This window comes from Siniperca chuatsi, linkage group LG10, assembly GCF_020085105.1.
Source record: "Siniperca chuatsi isolate FFG_IHB_CAS linkage group LG10, ASM2008510v1, whole genome shotgun sequence".
In the NCBI taxonomy this organism is placed as follows: Eukaryota; Metazoa; Chordata; class Actinopteri; order Centrarchiformes; family Sinipercidae; genus Siniperca; species Siniperca chuatsi.
This window is the reverse complement of record NC_058051.1, coordinates 25,599,605-25,618,884: the sequence shown is the minus strand read 5'-3', so window position 1 is coordinate 25,618,884 and position 19,280 is coordinate 25,599,605. Positions and strand designations below refer to the sequence as shown.

General features: G+C 41.7%; 1 protein-coding gene across 1 annotated transcript in view; it reads right to left on the bottom strand.

Moving 5' to 3' along the window:
- Positions 1–11: 11 nt before the first annotated feature.
- itga5 (integrin, alpha 5 (fibronectin receptor, alpha polypeptide)) overlaps positions 12–19,280 on the bottom strand; it is a 34,616-nt gene continuing 15,347 nt past the window's right edge. The window contains exons 11-30 of the mRNA XM_044212691.1: positions 18,797–18,849; positions 18,405–18,613; positions 17,122–17,313; positions 16,989–17,034; positions 16,175–16,288; positions 14,818–14,873; positions 14,268–14,425; positions 13,861–13,998; positions 11,223–11,290; positions 9,603–9,753; positions 9,368–9,460; positions 8,634–8,713; positions 8,415–8,495; positions 8,207–8,312; positions 7,666–7,824; positions 6,928–7,035; positions 4,099–4,212; positions 3,308–3,409; positions 3,077–3,199; positions 12–2,944 (exon numbers count right to left, since the gene is read on the bottom strand). Coding sequence (XP_044068626.1) covers positions 2,861–2,944; positions 3,077–3,199; positions 3,308–3,409; positions 4,099–4,212; positions 6,928–7,035; positions 7,666–7,824; positions 8,207–8,312; positions 8,415–8,495; positions 8,634–8,713; positions 9,368–9,460; positions 9,603–9,753; positions 11,223–11,290; positions 13,861–13,998; positions 14,268–14,425; positions 14,818–14,873; positions 16,175–16,288; positions 16,989–17,034; positions 17,122–17,313; positions 18,405–18,613; positions 18,797–18,849 — 2,235 coding nt within the window. The 3' untranslated portion in view covers positions 12–2,860. The remainder of the gene's footprint in view (positions 2,945–3,076; positions 3,200–3,307; positions 3,410–4,098; positions 4,213–6,927; positions 7,036–7,665; positions 7,825–8,206; positions 8,313–8,414; positions 8,496–8,633; positions 8,714–9,367; positions 9,461–9,602; positions 9,754–11,222; positions 11,291–13,860; positions 13,999–14,267; positions 14,426–14,817; positions 14,874–16,174; positions 16,289–16,988; positions 17,035–17,121; positions 17,314–18,404; positions 18,614–18,796; positions 18,850–19,280) is intronic.

Genomic DNA, 19,280 nt, shown 5'->3' with positions numbered 1-19,280 from the left:
AAGCACAAGCATTTGTAAAAAGTGAAATATTTTATTTAAGTACAAACCATGACAGGTAAAAAATTGATCTCCAAAGACCCCTCCGTCTATCCCCCTGACAAAAATGTTCTCCCCAATATGGGGTGAGAAAAATTCACAACAAATCAGTTATCCTTTGAATTCAAAAATACTCTCCTTGTCATAAATATGTACAACTTCTTTTTGGAAGTTCCGGAGAGTGAAAATGGGCTACGACATGTAAAAAAAAAAAAAAAATTTAAGAAAAGGAAAAACCCAGTGCCTTCTCCTGTTGTAACCATGGAGGAAGTAGTAAAATGATCCCCTGTCATTATAAATAATGGCTTGACATGTTCAGTAAGGAATTTTCATACAGACAATGTTAAACGTTTTAAATCAGTTACCAAAAGGGGATTTTGTGGACCATTTGGCAAACAATAAATCACTATCCAATAAGAGGGGGAATATGAAAAGAGTGTGATGAGGCAAACAAATGTAAAACATATGGTTGGTATAATGTTGGTGTTTGGACAGGTGCAACAGCAGAGCACATAAATTATCAAACTATTTCAACATACCCAAGTTCAACTCAGATATGTTCTAGTGTTTTCCTTTCTGTGTCAGTCTGTGGTATAAAACGCAAAAAGCAAGCTCAGAAAAGTGGTCCAGTAATGAAGTGGTGAGTACGTCTGAAGTGGAAAAATCCTTAAAACAAAGTTTCATACTAGAAGTATGCTTAGTGAGAAAGCAAGTGAAATTGAAAAGCCAGAACCTCACAAAAGATTTACTCTATGTGCTTATCACATACTGTGTGATGTGATGTATGTGACAGAAAAAGTTCTGGTTTATGAAAACTCAGTCACAAATAAAACATAAAACAAAAGAAAGCACTGTAATATTAAAAAGAGTGAATATAAATATTGCACTTCCAAACAACATTTAGTTCCCAGTGCCTAGTTATTATCCCTTTGGTAGAGGTACAAGACATCCTGTAGGACTAGGTCCTGACATCTGGACGGTAGCCTTACAGTCTTTTTTTTCCACTGAGGTTGTAAGTATTTTAATTGCTGCCGTGCAGTTAATAAAGTCATCCTGAAAAGTGACTGTATTTATGCTGTCATGACTAATAGTAATGCAGAACGACTTAACCTCAATGATCTCAAGCTACAGAGGTGATAGGGATAAACAGGACTAAGATGTGGGAAAGGTAATAACCAATTCATACACAAAACAAACATTCATAAATATACCATTCACACAAATGCATGTATGCATGAAGTCACACATATATACATGCAAGCACACACAACCCTAACTCTAACCCACAGACATTAAGTATTTACATTTAAGGCACATAAAATCTATGTACATGACAAATAAAAGAAACCAACACAAAGCATTTTAATGTTCAGTCCCTGTAGCCTTTTGGTAGTGGGATGACTTCAGCCACTTCTCTTTCTAAAACATGGGCAGATTTTACTCAAAAGACAATCAAAAATACAGTATCTCACAGTAACACACACTGTAAGCTGAAAATGGATCCTTCACACTCAAAGAGTGATGATCCTGCCTGCTCTCAGACTAAAACTCTCTGTCAAGGCTACAACATTGCTGATTGTCCCGTCTTTGGTTCAAGGCATCGTTACGCCATGGCCCTTAAAGTTAGTTTCCCCTTAGCATCATTTGCTTGCACGTGGTCTCCATGCTGTATGAGCCAAACCCAAACTGAGCAGGAGTAAAGACAGCAAATTATTCTTTAGGAGAACTTTTTTTGACAGAAGCACCACACTGCTTCAAGCCTAATGTGAGGTTTCACAGGTCTGTGGTGGTTCCAGTCCCATCCCAGTCGACTACGCAATAATGACGCTGCCAGCATTGGTAACTCTGAACATGAACAAACAAAGTGATCAGTAGGAGTCAAAATCAGAACTCAAAGGAAGGTCAGTCAGTCAGTCTTAGGTGTCTTTGCAATTATATCAGTAGATTTCCTTTGAGTGCAAAAACAACTCAACCCAGCGCTGTCCACCAACCTGAGGCAGAGAGAGATCATTTTCATGAACAGTTGAGAAACCATTCATGCATTTTCTATGCCCGCTTATCCCATACAGGGTTGCGGGGTGCTGGAGCCTATCCCAGCATGCATTAGGCAAAAATCAGGGGAACACCTCAGACAGGTCAGGATTTAAATTTAAATTATGTAAAACTTTAAATTTTGTGATAAAAGCTGAGCTATTACACAGATTAGGTTTCAACAGCCAGACAGGTAATATTGCCTTTGCTATAGCCAAGTTAATGTTTTCACCTGAAACCTGTTTACCGATCATCTATCAGTAAAACCACGTGCTCAGGAAATACCAGAAGAATACTTTCAGGCCTATAAAGGCAGTGTAATTCACAGCTCCTGACTGCCACAAGCTACATGTGGCCATATCCTGTCAGAGTCAGTGAGCACTTCAGATCATTAGCACCAAAAAAAGGCAGTTAAAGGGGTAATAGAGAACTCTCCATGAAAAGAATCGACAAACGGAAACCCGACAGGCATCTGCAGGCTAACGGTAGCTTGCGCTTCTTTTGCTGTCATTTTCTTGTTGTTCAGTCTCATGTTAGCCTTGAGGCATTGAGAAAAAGTTCTATTTGGTAACAATTCCAACCTGCCAACAAACAAGACCTAAATTAAAAAAGAACAAAAAAAAAAAAAAACATTCATTTGGCTTGGAGATCTTTGGATTTTTGTCTTCCTCTAGTGCAGCACAGCAGAGTTCCAGTGGTCAACTGATCTCTGATCCACTCTACATGTTCCATCGTGTTTCTCCGTTGCAATCATATGGCCAGGTACTGTGGTTCTGGTAGCTCTGGTTGTCATCTAGGCCTCAGAGGCAGCCTGCGGTTTGAGTTGTGCTTTCTCCATGGCAGTGCCATAAGGTAGAGATCGCTTGAAGAAGCCGAACTACAAGAAAACATTTTTAGGAAAGTAGAAATGAGCACAGACCTAGACAGATCAGTCTAATTGCAATTGCGTTAATCTTTCAGTACACAGTATATAAGAATTTTAAAATCCTTGTTTCACAGCAGCACTGACCTTGTATAGGACGTAGATGAGTAGAGCCAGAAGCAGTAAACCAGCCAGAATGGCCAAGATGATGATCCACAGAGGAACTGAGTTCTCGATATCTGGCTTGTTCCACACCACTGGGGTCACCACCTAAGGACAAAATAAGTTTGTCAGTTTAAGACAATTAAAATGATACCTCTGTATAAAGTAGGCCCTCTGGAATGAATGGACTAATGAATGAAAAAAGATCTTAAATACCTTTTTGTGTCCACTGGGAGCATGTTTGGGTAGGATGGCGTAAGGCATCTTCTTCACACTGTATCTAGCCAGGCACTCCAGCACATATTGCTTGTAAACTCTCTGAAGGAAGTAACAACACAAGTTACAAAATCAGATTAAAAATGCATGCACTTAACCAGTTATACACTAGGTGGCGACAAAGACCGTGTGCCTCTTTCCAAGAAAATCCCTTCAGCATTCCTTTCCTATGAGAAGCTGTGATATAATGAATTTTCAATGCATTCACACATTTAACTTGTGTTACAGCATGCAGGGGGTAGTAAATAGTCTGTGTGTAGCTCAGACATGGCACGCAGACAAAAAAATTGTAAACTCATAGAAATTGTGTTCTGCACACCCAGTGTGCAATCTAGATTCTCAGTTAGCAACTATTGTCCCATTTGTTGAGGCAAATATGTGAGACTGCGTATTCTGGCAGCCTTTAGAACTGATCCAAAACCAATGCTGATGCCTAGTCAACACAAACAAATATGTGAGACTGACTACTGCAGTTATGTATCTTTGCCAGCTGCACATTTGAGGTTTTAACTCTCAGTGTTTTCTTTTTTGATGCTTTAATGAAAAATGGCTTCTTACTTCCTGCCAAAGCCTGACATGAGAAAATACACAGGGACCTGTGGGAAAAGCCTAATCTATAGTGCACAGCCTTTTCCTCTGCCGTGCCTTAGTCATCTGGTGGGAACACGTGTTCATGTACAGTACGTCAGTATGTCAGTGAGTTTACAAGGCAAGGGTCATCTTCTACAAACCTCAATGAAGGTCTCGGCCCAGATGCGGGAGCGCACTTTGAGGATAGCAGTAGTCCCCTTCTCCAGCAGACCCACATTGCACTGGAGCTCCCAGCACTCCGCATTAGAACAGGACTGCAGGAACAGAGAGAAAGGAGTTAAGACGATGTTAATTAAATGCTACATAAGTTTTGTTTAAGTCATTCTTGTGCATAGATAGAATCTAAAAAAGTTCATTCCCACAAAACTTAACTAACAGGGTCACGTGACTTAAATGCAGGTGAAAGTCATACAGGCAAAAGTGGCAGAACAGATATGGGAAGGACAAATAACTGCCATGTTAGTGCTGCAGGTCCAATAAATATAACAAAGAGCCCAATGTTATGATCTCTATTCCACGCCTGCTTCAAATTAAATTGAAGGAATGTCATGAGACTATAAAATGCTGCATGCACCACTCTCCACATTATTGCCCAACCACTAAAACTGACCCATTTTTCTCAAGACTGTAGAATACACAATCTTAATTAGATCCCCATAATGCAGCTTGGTGCGTTTAACTTTTTAGAACATGCACACACTCTGTTTTAGAGCTGGTGCTGTAGCTAGACCACCCCCAGACAGAGGTTTTGGCGGGTTTCCTGCAGGAGTGCATTAGTTTACTTATTACACTGAGTAGGGCAAACACAGGAGAAGAGAGTACCCGCCTAGTTTCTTAGGGCTCAGTCTTAGACAGACTTAATGAGGGTATTCAGACAGACAGGGAGCTTATCAGTCCACTTCCTCCTGGTAGACCTCCTTGATGGCCCAGGGCACTGGGGTCACAAAGGTTTGTGGAAATGACATGAACAGGACCAGTGCCAAAGATGCCTCAGACCCAAGTCCCACATATCCTCCCTGGTGGGATTATGTGGTCAAGATCTGGATCTTGGGGGCATGGAGGCTGTTCCCACAGCTTCATAAAATACATGCTTCATAAAACAGTCTGGCCTCACTACACAGCTGCTGTTCACACAGGGCCTGCATAGCTTGACACACTAAAAAGGGCTGAAACGATAAGTTGATTAATCATTTAGTCTATCGACAGAAAATTCTAATCTGCAAAAATTCTGGTAATTGATGTATCTGAGGATTTTTGTTTTATGTCTTTGTAAATTTAATCCCTTTGGGTTCTGTAGTATTGGTCAGACAAAAAAAAAATCTTTAGTTGCAGCCCTATTTCTAAATACCAGTGTGAGAAAATGTATGGCATAAGTGATAAAATATAATAATGAAAATAAAATTAAGATATATGTATATAATACCACTTTCTGATATGACACCCTTTCTAAAGGGTTTTTAAGTTGTAACTAGTAACTATATTTATTAATGGTTAATAAATATCTTAAAATGCTTTATAGATCAGTAATAAGCCATTAATTAGAACAACTATTCGTTTGCCAGGTTGTTAAACAAACCCTTTGGGTGGTGTCAATTTTTTTGTATTTAGTAATAATGCAGTTATAAATGTTAGTAGTCATTAATAAATAAATACTTATGGGTTGCACACTCTCTAATAAATCATCAAGTCTACAGTTACACATGTTATGTGGATTTTGGTCCAGATTCTCTGAAGGTTTTTCCAGAAGTGGTCCTTCCTCTAAAAAGACAAGTGTCCTGCTGCAGGATGAACACCTGCCAAAGAAATGTATCACAACCTGGCAGCCCCAATGTAGTTTTTTAATAGCTTATAACTGATCACTAAAGCATTAGTAAATGTATTTATTTATCATTAATAAAGCCATTAGTCACCCTTGTGAAAGTGGTACCAAATATAACAGTTGTGCTTGCACAACAGCCAATACATTTGTATTTCAACATAACTAAAGTAACTACAACACAATGAGAGTACGACAGACATTTTCCAAGTAATTATGAAATACCTTTTGTTTATTAGTGCAATTAAAGCCAGTCCTTTGTTCTTTATGCATAGCTCAGCTCTACAAAGACTGAGCAGGTCATTTTAAATTCTCACACTATGACCTAGGCTGACAGCTTCATCCAAGCATTGCTAAATACTAACACACTTTGATCAAGAGACACTTTGAACAGAGATGTCTGTCCTACCGAGCGTAAAAAAGAAAAGTGCAGACACAGGGGAAACAGGAGAATGGGGTTCTTCATACTAACGTGTCATTGGACATGCTTGATAAATGAGCATGGTTAGGAGCGACAGGCGCACAGACAAAGACCTCTTTGGTGGAGGTAGGTATCCACAGACAGTGGCAAAGAGAGAGAAGCTACCTGCAGCTGTTGAATCAATAGGGCCAGTGTGTGGGGGCTCGGGGCTTCCCAACACCCAGAGCCAAAAATTAGAGAGCAGTCTGTGAAGTAACCAGTGCATCACTGACAAAAAGCCTCCCGTGTCCCATGTCTTCTCAGCCTCTCAACCCCTCCACCACTACTTAAGGCTCTTTAATGTTAATCACCACAACGGGACACGCCTGTGCCCTCTGACCCCTCCATTTTAATGACATCATAACCTAATTAACTAATCTCAGGAGCCTCACATAAGATCAGGGCCAGTGTCACCAAAATAGATGCAGACCTGCACACTTAACTTAAGGAAATGCAGCAAAATATATTGTTTTTTTGGTCAACACAGAGTCCTGACCTGCTGTGTAATTGTCACAAAAATGGTTTTAACCACATAACCACATTCACTCTTAACTGTAAACTCAAGCTCCTCATCCCCTCTCTTTCAAGTCACCTATTACACATCAGACTTCAGCTTTAAGCCTGATGATGTTCATTCATGCATACAACATATTGTATTTATATAAGGTAACAAGTCCCCTTTAAGTATCTTACCAGGTTAGTCAAATGAGCGAGTTGATTCCTGTGGACGTCCCTCCTCTCGACATGGTGCTCATGTGCCTTCAGGGCCAGGATAGGTGGTTCTGTGGATGTGTGCTGGAGCTAAAGGAGGAGAGAGCACAAAAACACACATACCACCCATTAGGACAACACACACACTGACCTCATCAGGCAGAAGAGCACACCACCCTTTCTGTCAATATAAGACCTAATGTTAGCATGACCCTGTGGCTTTTTGTCATTAATCAGAAGCATGTAAGCTCTACTCCACATGGATTCCTGTAGAAATACAACATACTACAAATCACCAGGGAAAAAAAACATTAGATCACAGCTAAAACCGATGACCACTCGCAACCCTGCTCAACATCAGTCAAGCTTCAAATGTAAACACAAACCACTGCACTGAAATGTTTTGCCCACGAAATCCCAAAGCTACAACTTGGTATAAGGGTGTGCGTCGCTGGATGTGAAGATGAGTTGAAGTGTATTGCTGGGTGAGGTGGTTCATCAAGCTGTGCTGAGCATAGGGAAGAGCTGGAACTTCAAAGTGGTGGTGGGGTAAGTGTCCTGGGTGGGGCTAAGAAGCTGGAAGGAGGTGGGTGTGGGCCAACCAGCGGGAGGACCCAACTGTTAATCATACATCTGACTGGAAATCGGTGCGAGACGTTCACCATCTGACTTTGCCTCATTTGACCCTGAGAGGTGTGCATCTGCATGCGAGACACTTACTTTGAGATGTAGGTGGTTCATGTTTTTGTCGGAGGTGCAGTTGATGGGGCCTTCTGTGGAGAACTCCAGAGGATAAAGGAGAGTGTGACCCTGGACACTGAGGGGGCAGCGCAGCTCAAGTAGGGTGTGGCTGATCCGACTGGGCCCATTGTTCACCAGCTGGAAAAAGGAAATTAAATAGGAAACTTTAGTATGTGAGGCATTAGAAAACTTGAAGAGCAGCTTGATCATTTCATGTTTTAGCTGTAGCTGGGAGATTGCAACAGATTTTTTCCCACGCTGAAACTTTCATATTTGACCTATTTTCTTAATCTACAAATAGGTCACCTAAAGTAGAGCACTGTTAAATCTCACCCAAGTGAAAGTGGATCGGCACAGCCTGGAGGATAAATCACACTGCATAATCTGGAGTATGTATTATTTGGTTTTCCTTCATTGCTGCCCTGGGAAGTCGACTTGCTTTATAAACAACAGGATCTGCTTTCCAACCCAATCTGCTCAGCCCCAATGAGTCTGCACAGCTAAGAACATGACTGGTTACCTCATAGATGTGTTCCACTGCAGGCCCAACATCCTGCTCCACCCCATAGCTTTTGGTCACCTTCCAGTTGGCAGGCGGGAAGACGACCTTATCTGGTCGAGACACACTTAAAAAAGAGAAATGGGGATGTGAGAACATGTGTCGGGAGGCACCAGAGAGTTAATGAAATTCCAAAGTTCAAATGAGGGAATCCTAACACTCAACTCACCCCTGTAGAATGACATCTGCCTGAACAACCACCTCCAGCTTGAACGGTACAACCTCACTGTGGGAATTATTCTCATTTTTACTGTGGAAAGAGAGAGAAGAAGAAAAAAATTCTGATTAGCTGACATCATTCGAGAGCTGCGGAGATCAGTACTAAATCAGAATCCACACATATTCTATAAACTGTTAGCGTCTCTGTTGTATGTTGACATCAAGTCACCTGCGAATCTGCAGCTCAAAATGAACAGTTTTGTGCGAGTCCTTCAGCCGTGGCACTGTGAAGCGCAGACCTGCCCACAGCTGCAAAGAGGAAGATCCAACATATTAATCATCATCATCATTATTATTATTATTATTTCTGCATAACTTCCTAGTAAGGTTTATATGTGTGAGCTTAATATACCCTATTTACAGTATTGTAAAGGACTCTTCTTCATTTATTTTCCACACAAACTGGTGCATTAAGTCTCTCTGCATCTACCTTTTCATGAGCGACCTCTCAGTCACATCAGATCAATAATGCTATAGTCTGAGACCTTCCGAGAGAACAAGTGAGCAGATTCTACACCAACAAACTGTTTTAAAAAATGGAGAAGTCTGTCTATCTCTTCCAGTTAACATGGAGCTGATAGTCTTCCTCTACAGACCTATTAAAAGCATGCCAGTCTGTGACTCCATCATTAAAAAGGGGAACTCTACCCAGCAGGGAGCTGAGGGCACAGATGGCGTCTGTACTTCCTGTCCTAACACATACTGACTTTTCCTGTGCTGTTCACATCCAACCTGGGGATGACATACTTCTTTTTCCTACAAAGAGCAGGAAATCATGATGTTGTGTCAACTGTTTAGCACTATCAAATACACTTCAGATGCAGTGCCTTATCCTACAACCCTTAAACCCATTAGGCATGGAGCTAAAGGGAAAAAACTGCCAAAAGACAGTGGTGCCCTTACACTGGTGCCAGACTTCATGGGGTTGCCCAAATCACAGCTGAGGTATCGGGTCTGGTTCTCTGTCTCATAGCTGCAGGTCAGCTGGGTCAGGCTCTGAGAAATAGGAGGACAGATTGGTCAAACCACAGCAAAGGATAATCATAAAGAAAAAGACCAATAACCGTAATCATGTCTCGAGAGGTATATTACTTGCTGTAAGTTGTGGGTTTTCACTATGTTTTGCATTTCTAGTCACCTCATTATTGCGGGCAATACCGCTGTAGTCAGCTTCTGGGGGCAGCACCACATACAGTTCTGCCTCGTACGCCCCTCCCTCACCCTCATTCCTGGCGTTGAAAGTCAAGGTCAGCGAGTTGTCATCACCCAGGTAGACTTCCTTCCTGTTCCTGAGGACCCAACCAAAGAAAAAAATGATTAATAATGGTCAGGTTAAATAGTGTCAGGACTCCTTAGACAAATAAATATGGATGAAGTTGTGTTACACTGTTATGAGCAAATAATGACATTTTTTGTTTGTGTTTGCTGGCAGTAGAGTGGGCAATAAATTGCTGTTGCTTTAATGAAACTAATAAATTGTCAGGGGTTGTGCTTGGCATATCTATTTTCTTTAGTGCCTGGCTGCAGAAAAACATCAATTAGATTCATCACACAATGCCCCCCCACCCCATTAAATGAAAACTTTTCCAATGTGGTAATAAAATCATACATGCTGTATAACAGAGCGTAGGATTGTAAAACACCTCCGCCTTCCTTACTTTCTCTAACTCCCTCCACCTCCCTCCACAGCTAAGAACAATGAGAAATTCCATATGGAGGGCCACACAGACGCTTTTAATTACAGCCAGCTCTCATAAAGCAGTGCAGGAGAGCAAGAGAGAGAAGCTCTGAAGCTGATACTCTGCCGGCCTGCGAGTCAACCGTAGTCTGGCTCTAACTGACATTGCACTTTTTAATCCAAACAAAGGCTAAAAAAAAAAACTCCACAAAACCTTAAAGCTTCCCTGAGGGACCCTTGGCCTAACAGGTTATGTGCTTTGGCAGTGCAATAGAAGAAATGACATTGCAGGAATGACGGATACTTTTTGTCTGAAATTCCACTAAATCATGGCCATCCTGACAAACCCTCAACCTACGATTAGACTATATTAATTTACTACAAACCAGACAAAAACATCAATTCTAATTGCACTGATCACACTTTCTACGGCTCAATTTCTGGAGTTGCACTTGGACGGAGCACAGCACTAACACGCACTCACAGCAGGTTGTTCCATATGTGATGGATCAGCTATACATTGAAAGAAATGGAGGCAGATGGTAGATAAATATAGGAATGTGAAATCAAAATGAGAGAGCAGAGAAGGGAGTATCTGGGAGGCTGTTATTTTTGAGAAAAATGCTAACAGATTTCTTGAATCAAAGTGTGGCAGACAGGGTGCTCCTGACGGCTTCAGAAGCAGGCGAGGTTGGGACTCTGGCGCACAGCTCCCATACTTTCCAAACAGATTCCTTTCATCTCTCCTGTCTTTCCCCCTTAACTGTCTGTCATAGCACCTGTAGAGCAGAGCTGCTTCCTGTTTTCAGTGGACAGAGTAGCCCTACTCTACTGCAACACTGTGGCTATTAACAGTCCCTCTCTGGTATGCTAAACTAAACAAAGCAGCGGAACAACAAAAACAGCTGTATTTACGCTTTAGCACTCAAACCCAAGGTCCCATTTGCAGAGTGGAGGTGAAGAGTTCAGTGACTTTGACCCTGTTCACAGTTTACCATGCATTATCCAGTGTGTTCTAGTTTCCTGAAATCCACATGCTCTGGGATTTTTAGAAATATATAAGGAAATGAAAAGACTCACCCATGGACTGCCAGCTTCAAGTCAGGAACACAGATGTTGTCCTCTCCACAGTCCAACAGAATCTGAGCCTGAAAGATGCATATTGGGGGCGATAAAAGTTTTAATGGGGGCTGCAGACCATGATGATCATACAGTAGGTTCTGACTAAAAACACATTTCTTCTACACGTGAAGAGAATTAGGCACACAAGATAAATCAAATATCTGTTTATGGGAGACAACAGGATCACTGTAGCAAGATGCGACATGTGGTATGACTAATACATTCCACCCCTGCCTCCCGACCACCATACAACACACACACACACACACACACACATACATACACCTGCACTGCAGTCCCCCTTACCTACAAGACATCCACACTGCCCATCAGACAGTTAAAAACAATGTTCTGGCTCAGAGGGACGATGACTGATTCAATGAGGTCATGACAGGCACAGAAGCACTCCCCTGAACCAGCTGTCCCGGCGCACACACACACACACACACACACACACACACACACACACACACACACGTTTTCTGTTTACGACGTAAGAGAAGGAAATGATGAACAGAGGAAAAGTCCAGCCCCAAGACTGTGCCAGAGGAGATACTCCTGTGGAGCTGAGCACAAAGATGGCTGGCCAGCTGCCAGCTCCCAGCTCTCACCAGCATCCCACATCACAGCACTATGTGGCATACCGCGCTTTCACCACACGCTACACCACCCAGCTCACCACAGCAGTATATGATCATATGGAGGGGGAGGAGCCTAAAGCCTAGAGGAATGTATAGAGACATAGGATATCTCTGTTGACCTGAAAAGCAGAAGTGAGGGTTCAGAGATTACAGTGGAGGGAAAGACATCAAAGGAACAGAAACACTGCTGGATAAGTGGATGACCGCTGAACGTGTGGCAGGGCAACAGCCTGCGGATTGCTAAATTGCATCCCGCTGCGACTGTGACAGTGTGATGATGCTCATGACGATGATGATAATAAATAGAAATGGCGGAGGAGATTAGAGAGAGCCCAGCGCCCCCCTTGTCATTACACCATCCAAGGGCTCTAATTATGGACACCATGGCAACCACCATGCTAACTTGGTCACATGTGCATCCTGGTCTGTATGTGTAGGGCAGGAAAACGACATTTGTAGGCCCATCACTGTAGTCAAACAACAACAAAAACACTGACCTCCGCATGACATAATGAGGGCAAGCATCATGTAGTATAATCAAAACGCTAACATGACAAAATGAGTTGAGCCCATTAATCAAATTCACACCAATTTGGTCAGATGTTATTATTTTAAGAATAATAAGGGCATTGATGTACAGTTTCAGTCGTTCTAAAAAAGTTCTGAAAAGGTGACAATGACTGGGATCCTTTCTGGTTTGAAATGTATGCCTTCGTACAAGATCTGAGAATGATGGCAATTAATAGATTCATTATAATGTCATAACTCTTCAGAGAAACATATGGAATATGTTAAGATTAGAGAGAGAGTGAAACTGTGCCGAGCACATCAACCATCTCTCATTCTCATTCCAGCTTGAATAGAATAAGAACTTGGCAGAGTCAATGAAATGTTACATGGCCTGCCACACATTCTCAAAGCATATGTGGAAATCAATAGGGCATCATGTGTCTGATCAAGGCCAAGGCTACAGTATAATAGTCACCCTTCACTGTTTATACACTGTTACATTCATACAGTCTAAAGCAAGATTAATGAAATATGTTGGCAGTCTGACACTACTCCCACTCCCATTTTACACACATATCCACAGATCAGGTTGCCCTCTTTGGGTGTTTAGCAAAAAAGAGCTTTTTCAGGTTTATCTCAAGGTCTTGGTTCAACAATAGACCACATCTGTTGGAGGCCCAACAGCTTTGATATCTAGGAAGGACATCAATGACAGGGTTCAGTCCTGATCCAACAGGGAAAAGATAGAAACACACCAGGATAGAGAGAGAAATGGAGAAAGAGGGGAAGATAAAACTACGCTGATTGCCATTCCCCAAACACTCCAATGGACTGTTGCTGAACTCACATATGGTGCATGCTGTGCCACAGCTGAAAGCATGCCCACACGTTGAGCCAACTCTACTCACTGCCAGAGGAAAAACTGGCAAAATGCCGAGAGATTTCAACCAGATGGGCAAACACCCTGGCTGTGCCCCACCCTGAAATATCTACCAACCTTCTGTGTAAACAGCTCTGGAACGAGTCACCTATGTACCGTTATGCAGCCAAGCAGGCTGAGAACAATTCCTGCTGGGACAAGGAAACACTCCACTGTACATATGCCTCACATTTTCATTTTGAAAACAGCTTTCCAGACACCTTGGGCCTCTTCCCAGCAGAGTATTTTAGAATTTACATTAAAAAGAACAGACTCACTCTTTCATCATGGACAGGAGAAAGTCAGTGAGTAGCTGGCCCGTGATACTGGGAATGATTACTCAGTGTGTTGGATATTCTTATCATCAGCTCAGAGAGAATGAGTCTAAGCAATCTAAGAACCATATGTACATTATTAGGGAACACTGCTCCACCATATATTGATGCTAGAAGCCCTGTAGATCACTCCAGGGTTAGTTAACTGTGCTGGATAGAAGATTGGGGAAGTGTAGTGCACGTCGAAGTACCTTCTGCTCAATTACGTTGGTGGTCTGATAGTTGAGGATGGGCCGCAGGCCGTGGGAGTCAGCTGCAGCTTTTGGATCCAAGCTGAAGTTCAAAGCCACATAAATGGAGGAGAGTTTATCCCTGAACTCTTTCTCATCCTGCAGTCAAAGAAACACGTACCAGGGTTTTTGTCAGATGCAATTTGTACAAAAAGAGAGAATCTGTTGTTCAAGAATGTTCAAGAATGTCCCAGGATTTAGGTTTGCATCATAATCGTAAAATAGCCACAGCTACTGCTTCATATTTTTTTAGAAAACCTGCTTTTATTCACATTATTGCCTGTAATTATGACTATTGCTCAGATTTAAATCACAGGACGAATAATCACAGTCATAGAGGTTTTTGATTAGTGAGAAAAAGGGCATACTCTTAGGTAGATCTTGGTGTTGTTGCATACACGCTCGCCATGGCGCACCGTCACACTCCTCTGGAGCAAGGGCTGCTGGGAATCCAAGAACAAAGCCCTCTTTACTGCACCTTTCTGCTTGTGCTTATGACTATCAAGCTGCAACTCCACCTGGAAATCTGGAACACGTAACACACACACACACACACACACACACACACACACACATAAATGAGCATTCATGGCATGATGAATGTTCTTGAGTCATGTAATGACAGGTTTAAAAAAGACCTCCATAAATACTGTGAAGCACACACAATGTAGTCAATGTAACTTCAACTTAATGGCACGGGGAACACTTGTGTATAAAGGACGGAATAATTAGGGATAATAACTAGGGGTTGATAGTAAAGAAGAGGTTTGATCATTAAAGGTGGATCACAGAAGATATTTGGCACACTGCACTCCCTTTTTTGTCATAACGAAATCCAAAAAGCTACATCACCTGTCAAAACACTATCTGACAGTTTCCTTACTTGTAATAAAATGCAGATGTGGAAAACTGGCTCACCTAGGATGCCTGGTAGGTGCTTCCCATCAGCAGATATGCAGAAACTCAGGTTGACACTGTTTTGGACAGAAGAGACAAGGACATGATGAGGGAAGCATGTTTATTATGGCAGAGATTCAGTGTAAATATACTGTACACACAAGACACCTCATTTGCCCTCACTTGTTCTCTCACTTTCTCTCATGGCCCACTTTTCTTGTGTCAGCTCCTTACATGGTTCACATTACAAGGCACCAGGCGTAATGGGAATACAATGAATAATATGAAAAAAATGCCAAATGTTTGAAGACATACTGGCATCTGACCGCTTTCGTCAGCCAAGCTGATAAATCAGTGTGTCTCCTTTTCCACCCACAGCCCCCCCACACACAAAGGAATAGCAGAGTTAAGAAGGGTGAAATTGGGCAACGACTCAGGTTTCAGTGCTGACCAGTCAATGGCTGTCTATATAAGCCTGTAGCTCTCTCCCATGACATCAGCCGCACAACACGCTGCTGCTGTCCAAAAGTCTGTAACCCCAAAACCCCCAATCCCTTTACTAGTAAACCCACACAAGAGGCACACAGCAAAAACTGGAAGAAGTGGGAAAGTAAAAAGGGAGAGAGTTGAAAAAAGAGACACAGAAGGTAAAAGGACTTCTTTCGAGTAATAACTTCATGTATATATTCCAGTGTCTGCTTGTTTCTGCACGACTGTGTGCGCATGCTCAAGGCAGTCTACGTGTCCTGATGTTTCCCAGCTGTGTTCCACCACCAAACAATATCTCATTCAAAGCAACAGCAGAAACCTTCCAGCCCCTCCCCTCCCGCCCTCCCTCCCATTATCCCTTGTGCTCTCCTTTCACCCCCACCAAGAACTCCACATCACCAGGCAACGTAGTGTAATCAAGACACATGTGTATACAAGAGTTTCCTTTATGGATCAGGATCTGGAAAGGGGGGAAAAAGCAGACACATGAGCACAGTGTCAACCATGTCGAGCAGCGAGCAACCGTCATCTGTTTCCTCTCCCCTTTTCTGGAACTGAATACGGTGCACATTTGGAGGAGGCCAAAAATGGCTAACAATGCTGCTATTCAGCATGTTATTTCTCTGCTCCTCATCAGAAACAGTGTGATATGAAGACATTTTGAAAATAGGTCAGATAAGAGCAGTCCTCGGTACAAATTAATACCGTGACTGCTGATGGAAAGGATATTCCTTATCAGAACTTCCTGCCAGGATAGGAGTGTTTATGCATGTGGGGGGAATGGGGAAGCACACCTTTTTGCAGTTGGGTCAAATAAATACCAACAGAGCAGTACTGAAGCCGCGTCACAGGAAGCTGAGTGTCAGTACTGGACAAGCTGAACACTCACCAGGAAACAGGAATACTGGTGTTTCCATTAGTGACCATGCAGTTCTTCTCTTCAGGGTTGATCATGGTGGGGTGAACTGTCAGAGAGGCACTGGTGTTTACTATTGGGCGGGATCTGTGGGTAACAAAAAGAATGTCGATTGAAGACTCAATCATCGAAGATTAAATTTCCACTTTTACTGCCTTAAAGGAATAGCTTTACATTTTGGGAAAATTGCTTATTTACTTGCCAAGAGTTAAATGAGAAGATTGATACCACTCTCATATCGGTCTGTTACGGTGGTTTGGTTAGCTTAGCTTAGCATAAAGACTAGAAAAAGAGGGAAACAGCTAGCTAGCTCTGTCCAAATGTTAAAAAAATCTGCTTCCCAGCAACTCTAAAACAGATTTTGTATAGATTAAACAAAAGCTTTCGAGGTGCTGGTAGGTGGATTTTTTTACCTTTGGACAGAGCCAGGCTAACCATTTCAGGGTCATTCCTATGTTCCCTGGGTCCTATGTTCCCCAGATTTTTATGGCAAATAATGGGAACATAACAAAGGGTTCTATGGGGTCCTAGGTTCCCCCAGTTCTAGGGTTAGGGTTAGGGGGTTAGAGAACTTCGGACCCTGGGAACATAGATACACTCCCACTGTTTCCAGTCTTTATGCTAAGCTAAGCTAACTGTCTCCTAGCTCCAACTTCATAGTTAGTATAGACATGAGTATTGATTTTCTCAGCAAGAAAGTGAAAAGGCATATTTTCCACAAACGAACTATTCTTTTAAACAAACAGACTGCATGATTAAATATAGTGTACGATTCAAAACAACGTACCTATAGAGAACTGCCTTATTAACACCAAAGGCACCAACAATGAGATCTGAGGAAATAAATGAACAGCATTAGAAAACATACTAAAAAGATAAAAAGCTAATGATGGTCACTGCATACTTCCAGCCTCACTCACCTGGGTAGCCATTCATGTCCAGGTCCTTAGCACCTCTGAGGGCAAATCCAAAGCTGGCAGGAATAGTCCCAGCAGCCCACTGTCCAGTGATCACCTGAGATGGCTGTTCCCTGAGACCTTCGGAGTATCCATTATAGATGTAGACCAGTCCCTGCCGATCGTCCCCTCCAAACGGAGAGCTGATAGCCACGTCTGCCAAAGGGCAAAAGTCAGGAAAAATATTAGACTGTAACCACAGTAGCCCTGTGAAAATGCAGAAGCTAACAGAGAAAGTAGCTAATATTTTAAGGGTGAACATTCCTTTTATTATCAAGATTTAGGGTCTACAGCCAGCGGCTCTCTGAGGCTATACTTGAGCTAAATGCTAATGTTTGCTAATTAGCAGTAAACAAAAAGTACAGCTGAGGCTAATGATGTCATTAGTTTTACTGGTATTCAGAATCAGAATCAGCTTTATTGCCAAGTAGGTTTACACATGGAATTTGCTTTGGTATTTTTTAAACATAGTAGAAATTTAACTAATATAAAGCAAGTACTGCAGGTCAAGTGTCATAAATATAAAAATTTTAAATTGACCAGAAGTTATTAAAGAATTTTATATATATATAAAATTCTTATCTATATATATATATATATATATATATATATATATATATATATATATATATATATATATATATATATATATATAAAATAATAAAGAATATGTACAATATGACTAATATTTCAAATACAATTTGTGTAGGAATGTGAAATGTGCAAAATATTTACACATTTGGTCATAAACCAAAGTTTTCGCAAATAAATGATGGGCTAGAGGAAAAGTCAGAGCTTCCTACTTTTGGGACCATGAAATGAAATGTACAAAATTTCATGGCAATACAGCCAATAGTCTGGACCAAAGTGCTGGATCGACAAACCAACCAATAGATGTTGCCATCCCGAGCCATTTCACTAGTGAAGCTAAAAAAGGTGTGTTTGGGTTAGACAGTTAGCCTACCAAACCTCCAATCATCAAATTAATTATACTAGTCGATGTTGTAGCTGTCCAGTAACTTTTTATCAAAAATAACTTATTATCATTCACGTTTTCTGTTTAAATTTTTTACAGATTTTCACTTTGCCTTTGCTACTTTATTACTTAATTTGGACTTATACTTAAAACTCCTCAGTAAACCATTACATTTCATTTTCAGGTAGGTAAGATGTAGAAACAAAAATAAATCATGATGCTAACTCATTTTATTTTAAATCAGTCCCCCTACTACAATCCCCATTCTTACCATTGAAACCATCCTGGTTCAGATCTCCCAATGGTGCAATGGTGCTGCCAAATCTCGCAAACACCTGGCTGCCTGTCAGGTGAGGTAGGCAGAGCTCCAGGTTAAGGGGGCCACCCTGTAGGTAAACATAGACCCGGCCCATCTCTTCCAGACGGCCATCGGATCCCCGGACCATGAACATGGGAGCTCCCACCAGCAGGTCAGCCATCCTGCAGACAAGAAAGGAAAATCACACAAACTAATTTAAGCTCAGACACATCGACGCCTGTAATGGGTTGTTGGTGGCATCCAATATAGATTCTGCCAGCCAATTATCTAACGAGAAAGAGCGAAAGAGACAGAGGAAGACAGGGAGGGTGAGAAAAACAGACAGGGACAAGGCTTATACTCACCCATCACTGTTGATGTCAGTTGTTGCCACTGCATGGCCAAAATATGATCCCATCTGTAAACAAAAGTGTTTCCATGACTTTGGCCAATGAAAATCTCATCGTCAAAAAGCATTAACATCATCAAGATTTGGTTTGTTCTTAAATAAAACAAAATAGTCACGCTACTGCAAACTTCAGACTTGCTTTCTGCATTACTAGAAAAGAGGGAGACTTGAAGGAAACATGAAGGCTTGATGGGTTTTACAGGTTCGGCCCAGTTTGGTCCTGTTTCTGTTCCAGGTCGGTTTTATTTTCTGAATTTTCTGTCATGAACCTTAGTCTAAAAAGCACAGACATTGTAGAAGCAGTCTGAATTGCCAGACTGTAAGCAAATTAATTTTTGATTTTATTTATTCAGCTGAGTCAATCATCACTGTTTAAACGAGCTCAGTGCTTTTCTATTCCCAGAACCATTTGCACAAATTGCCACTGCACTTTCCCCTCA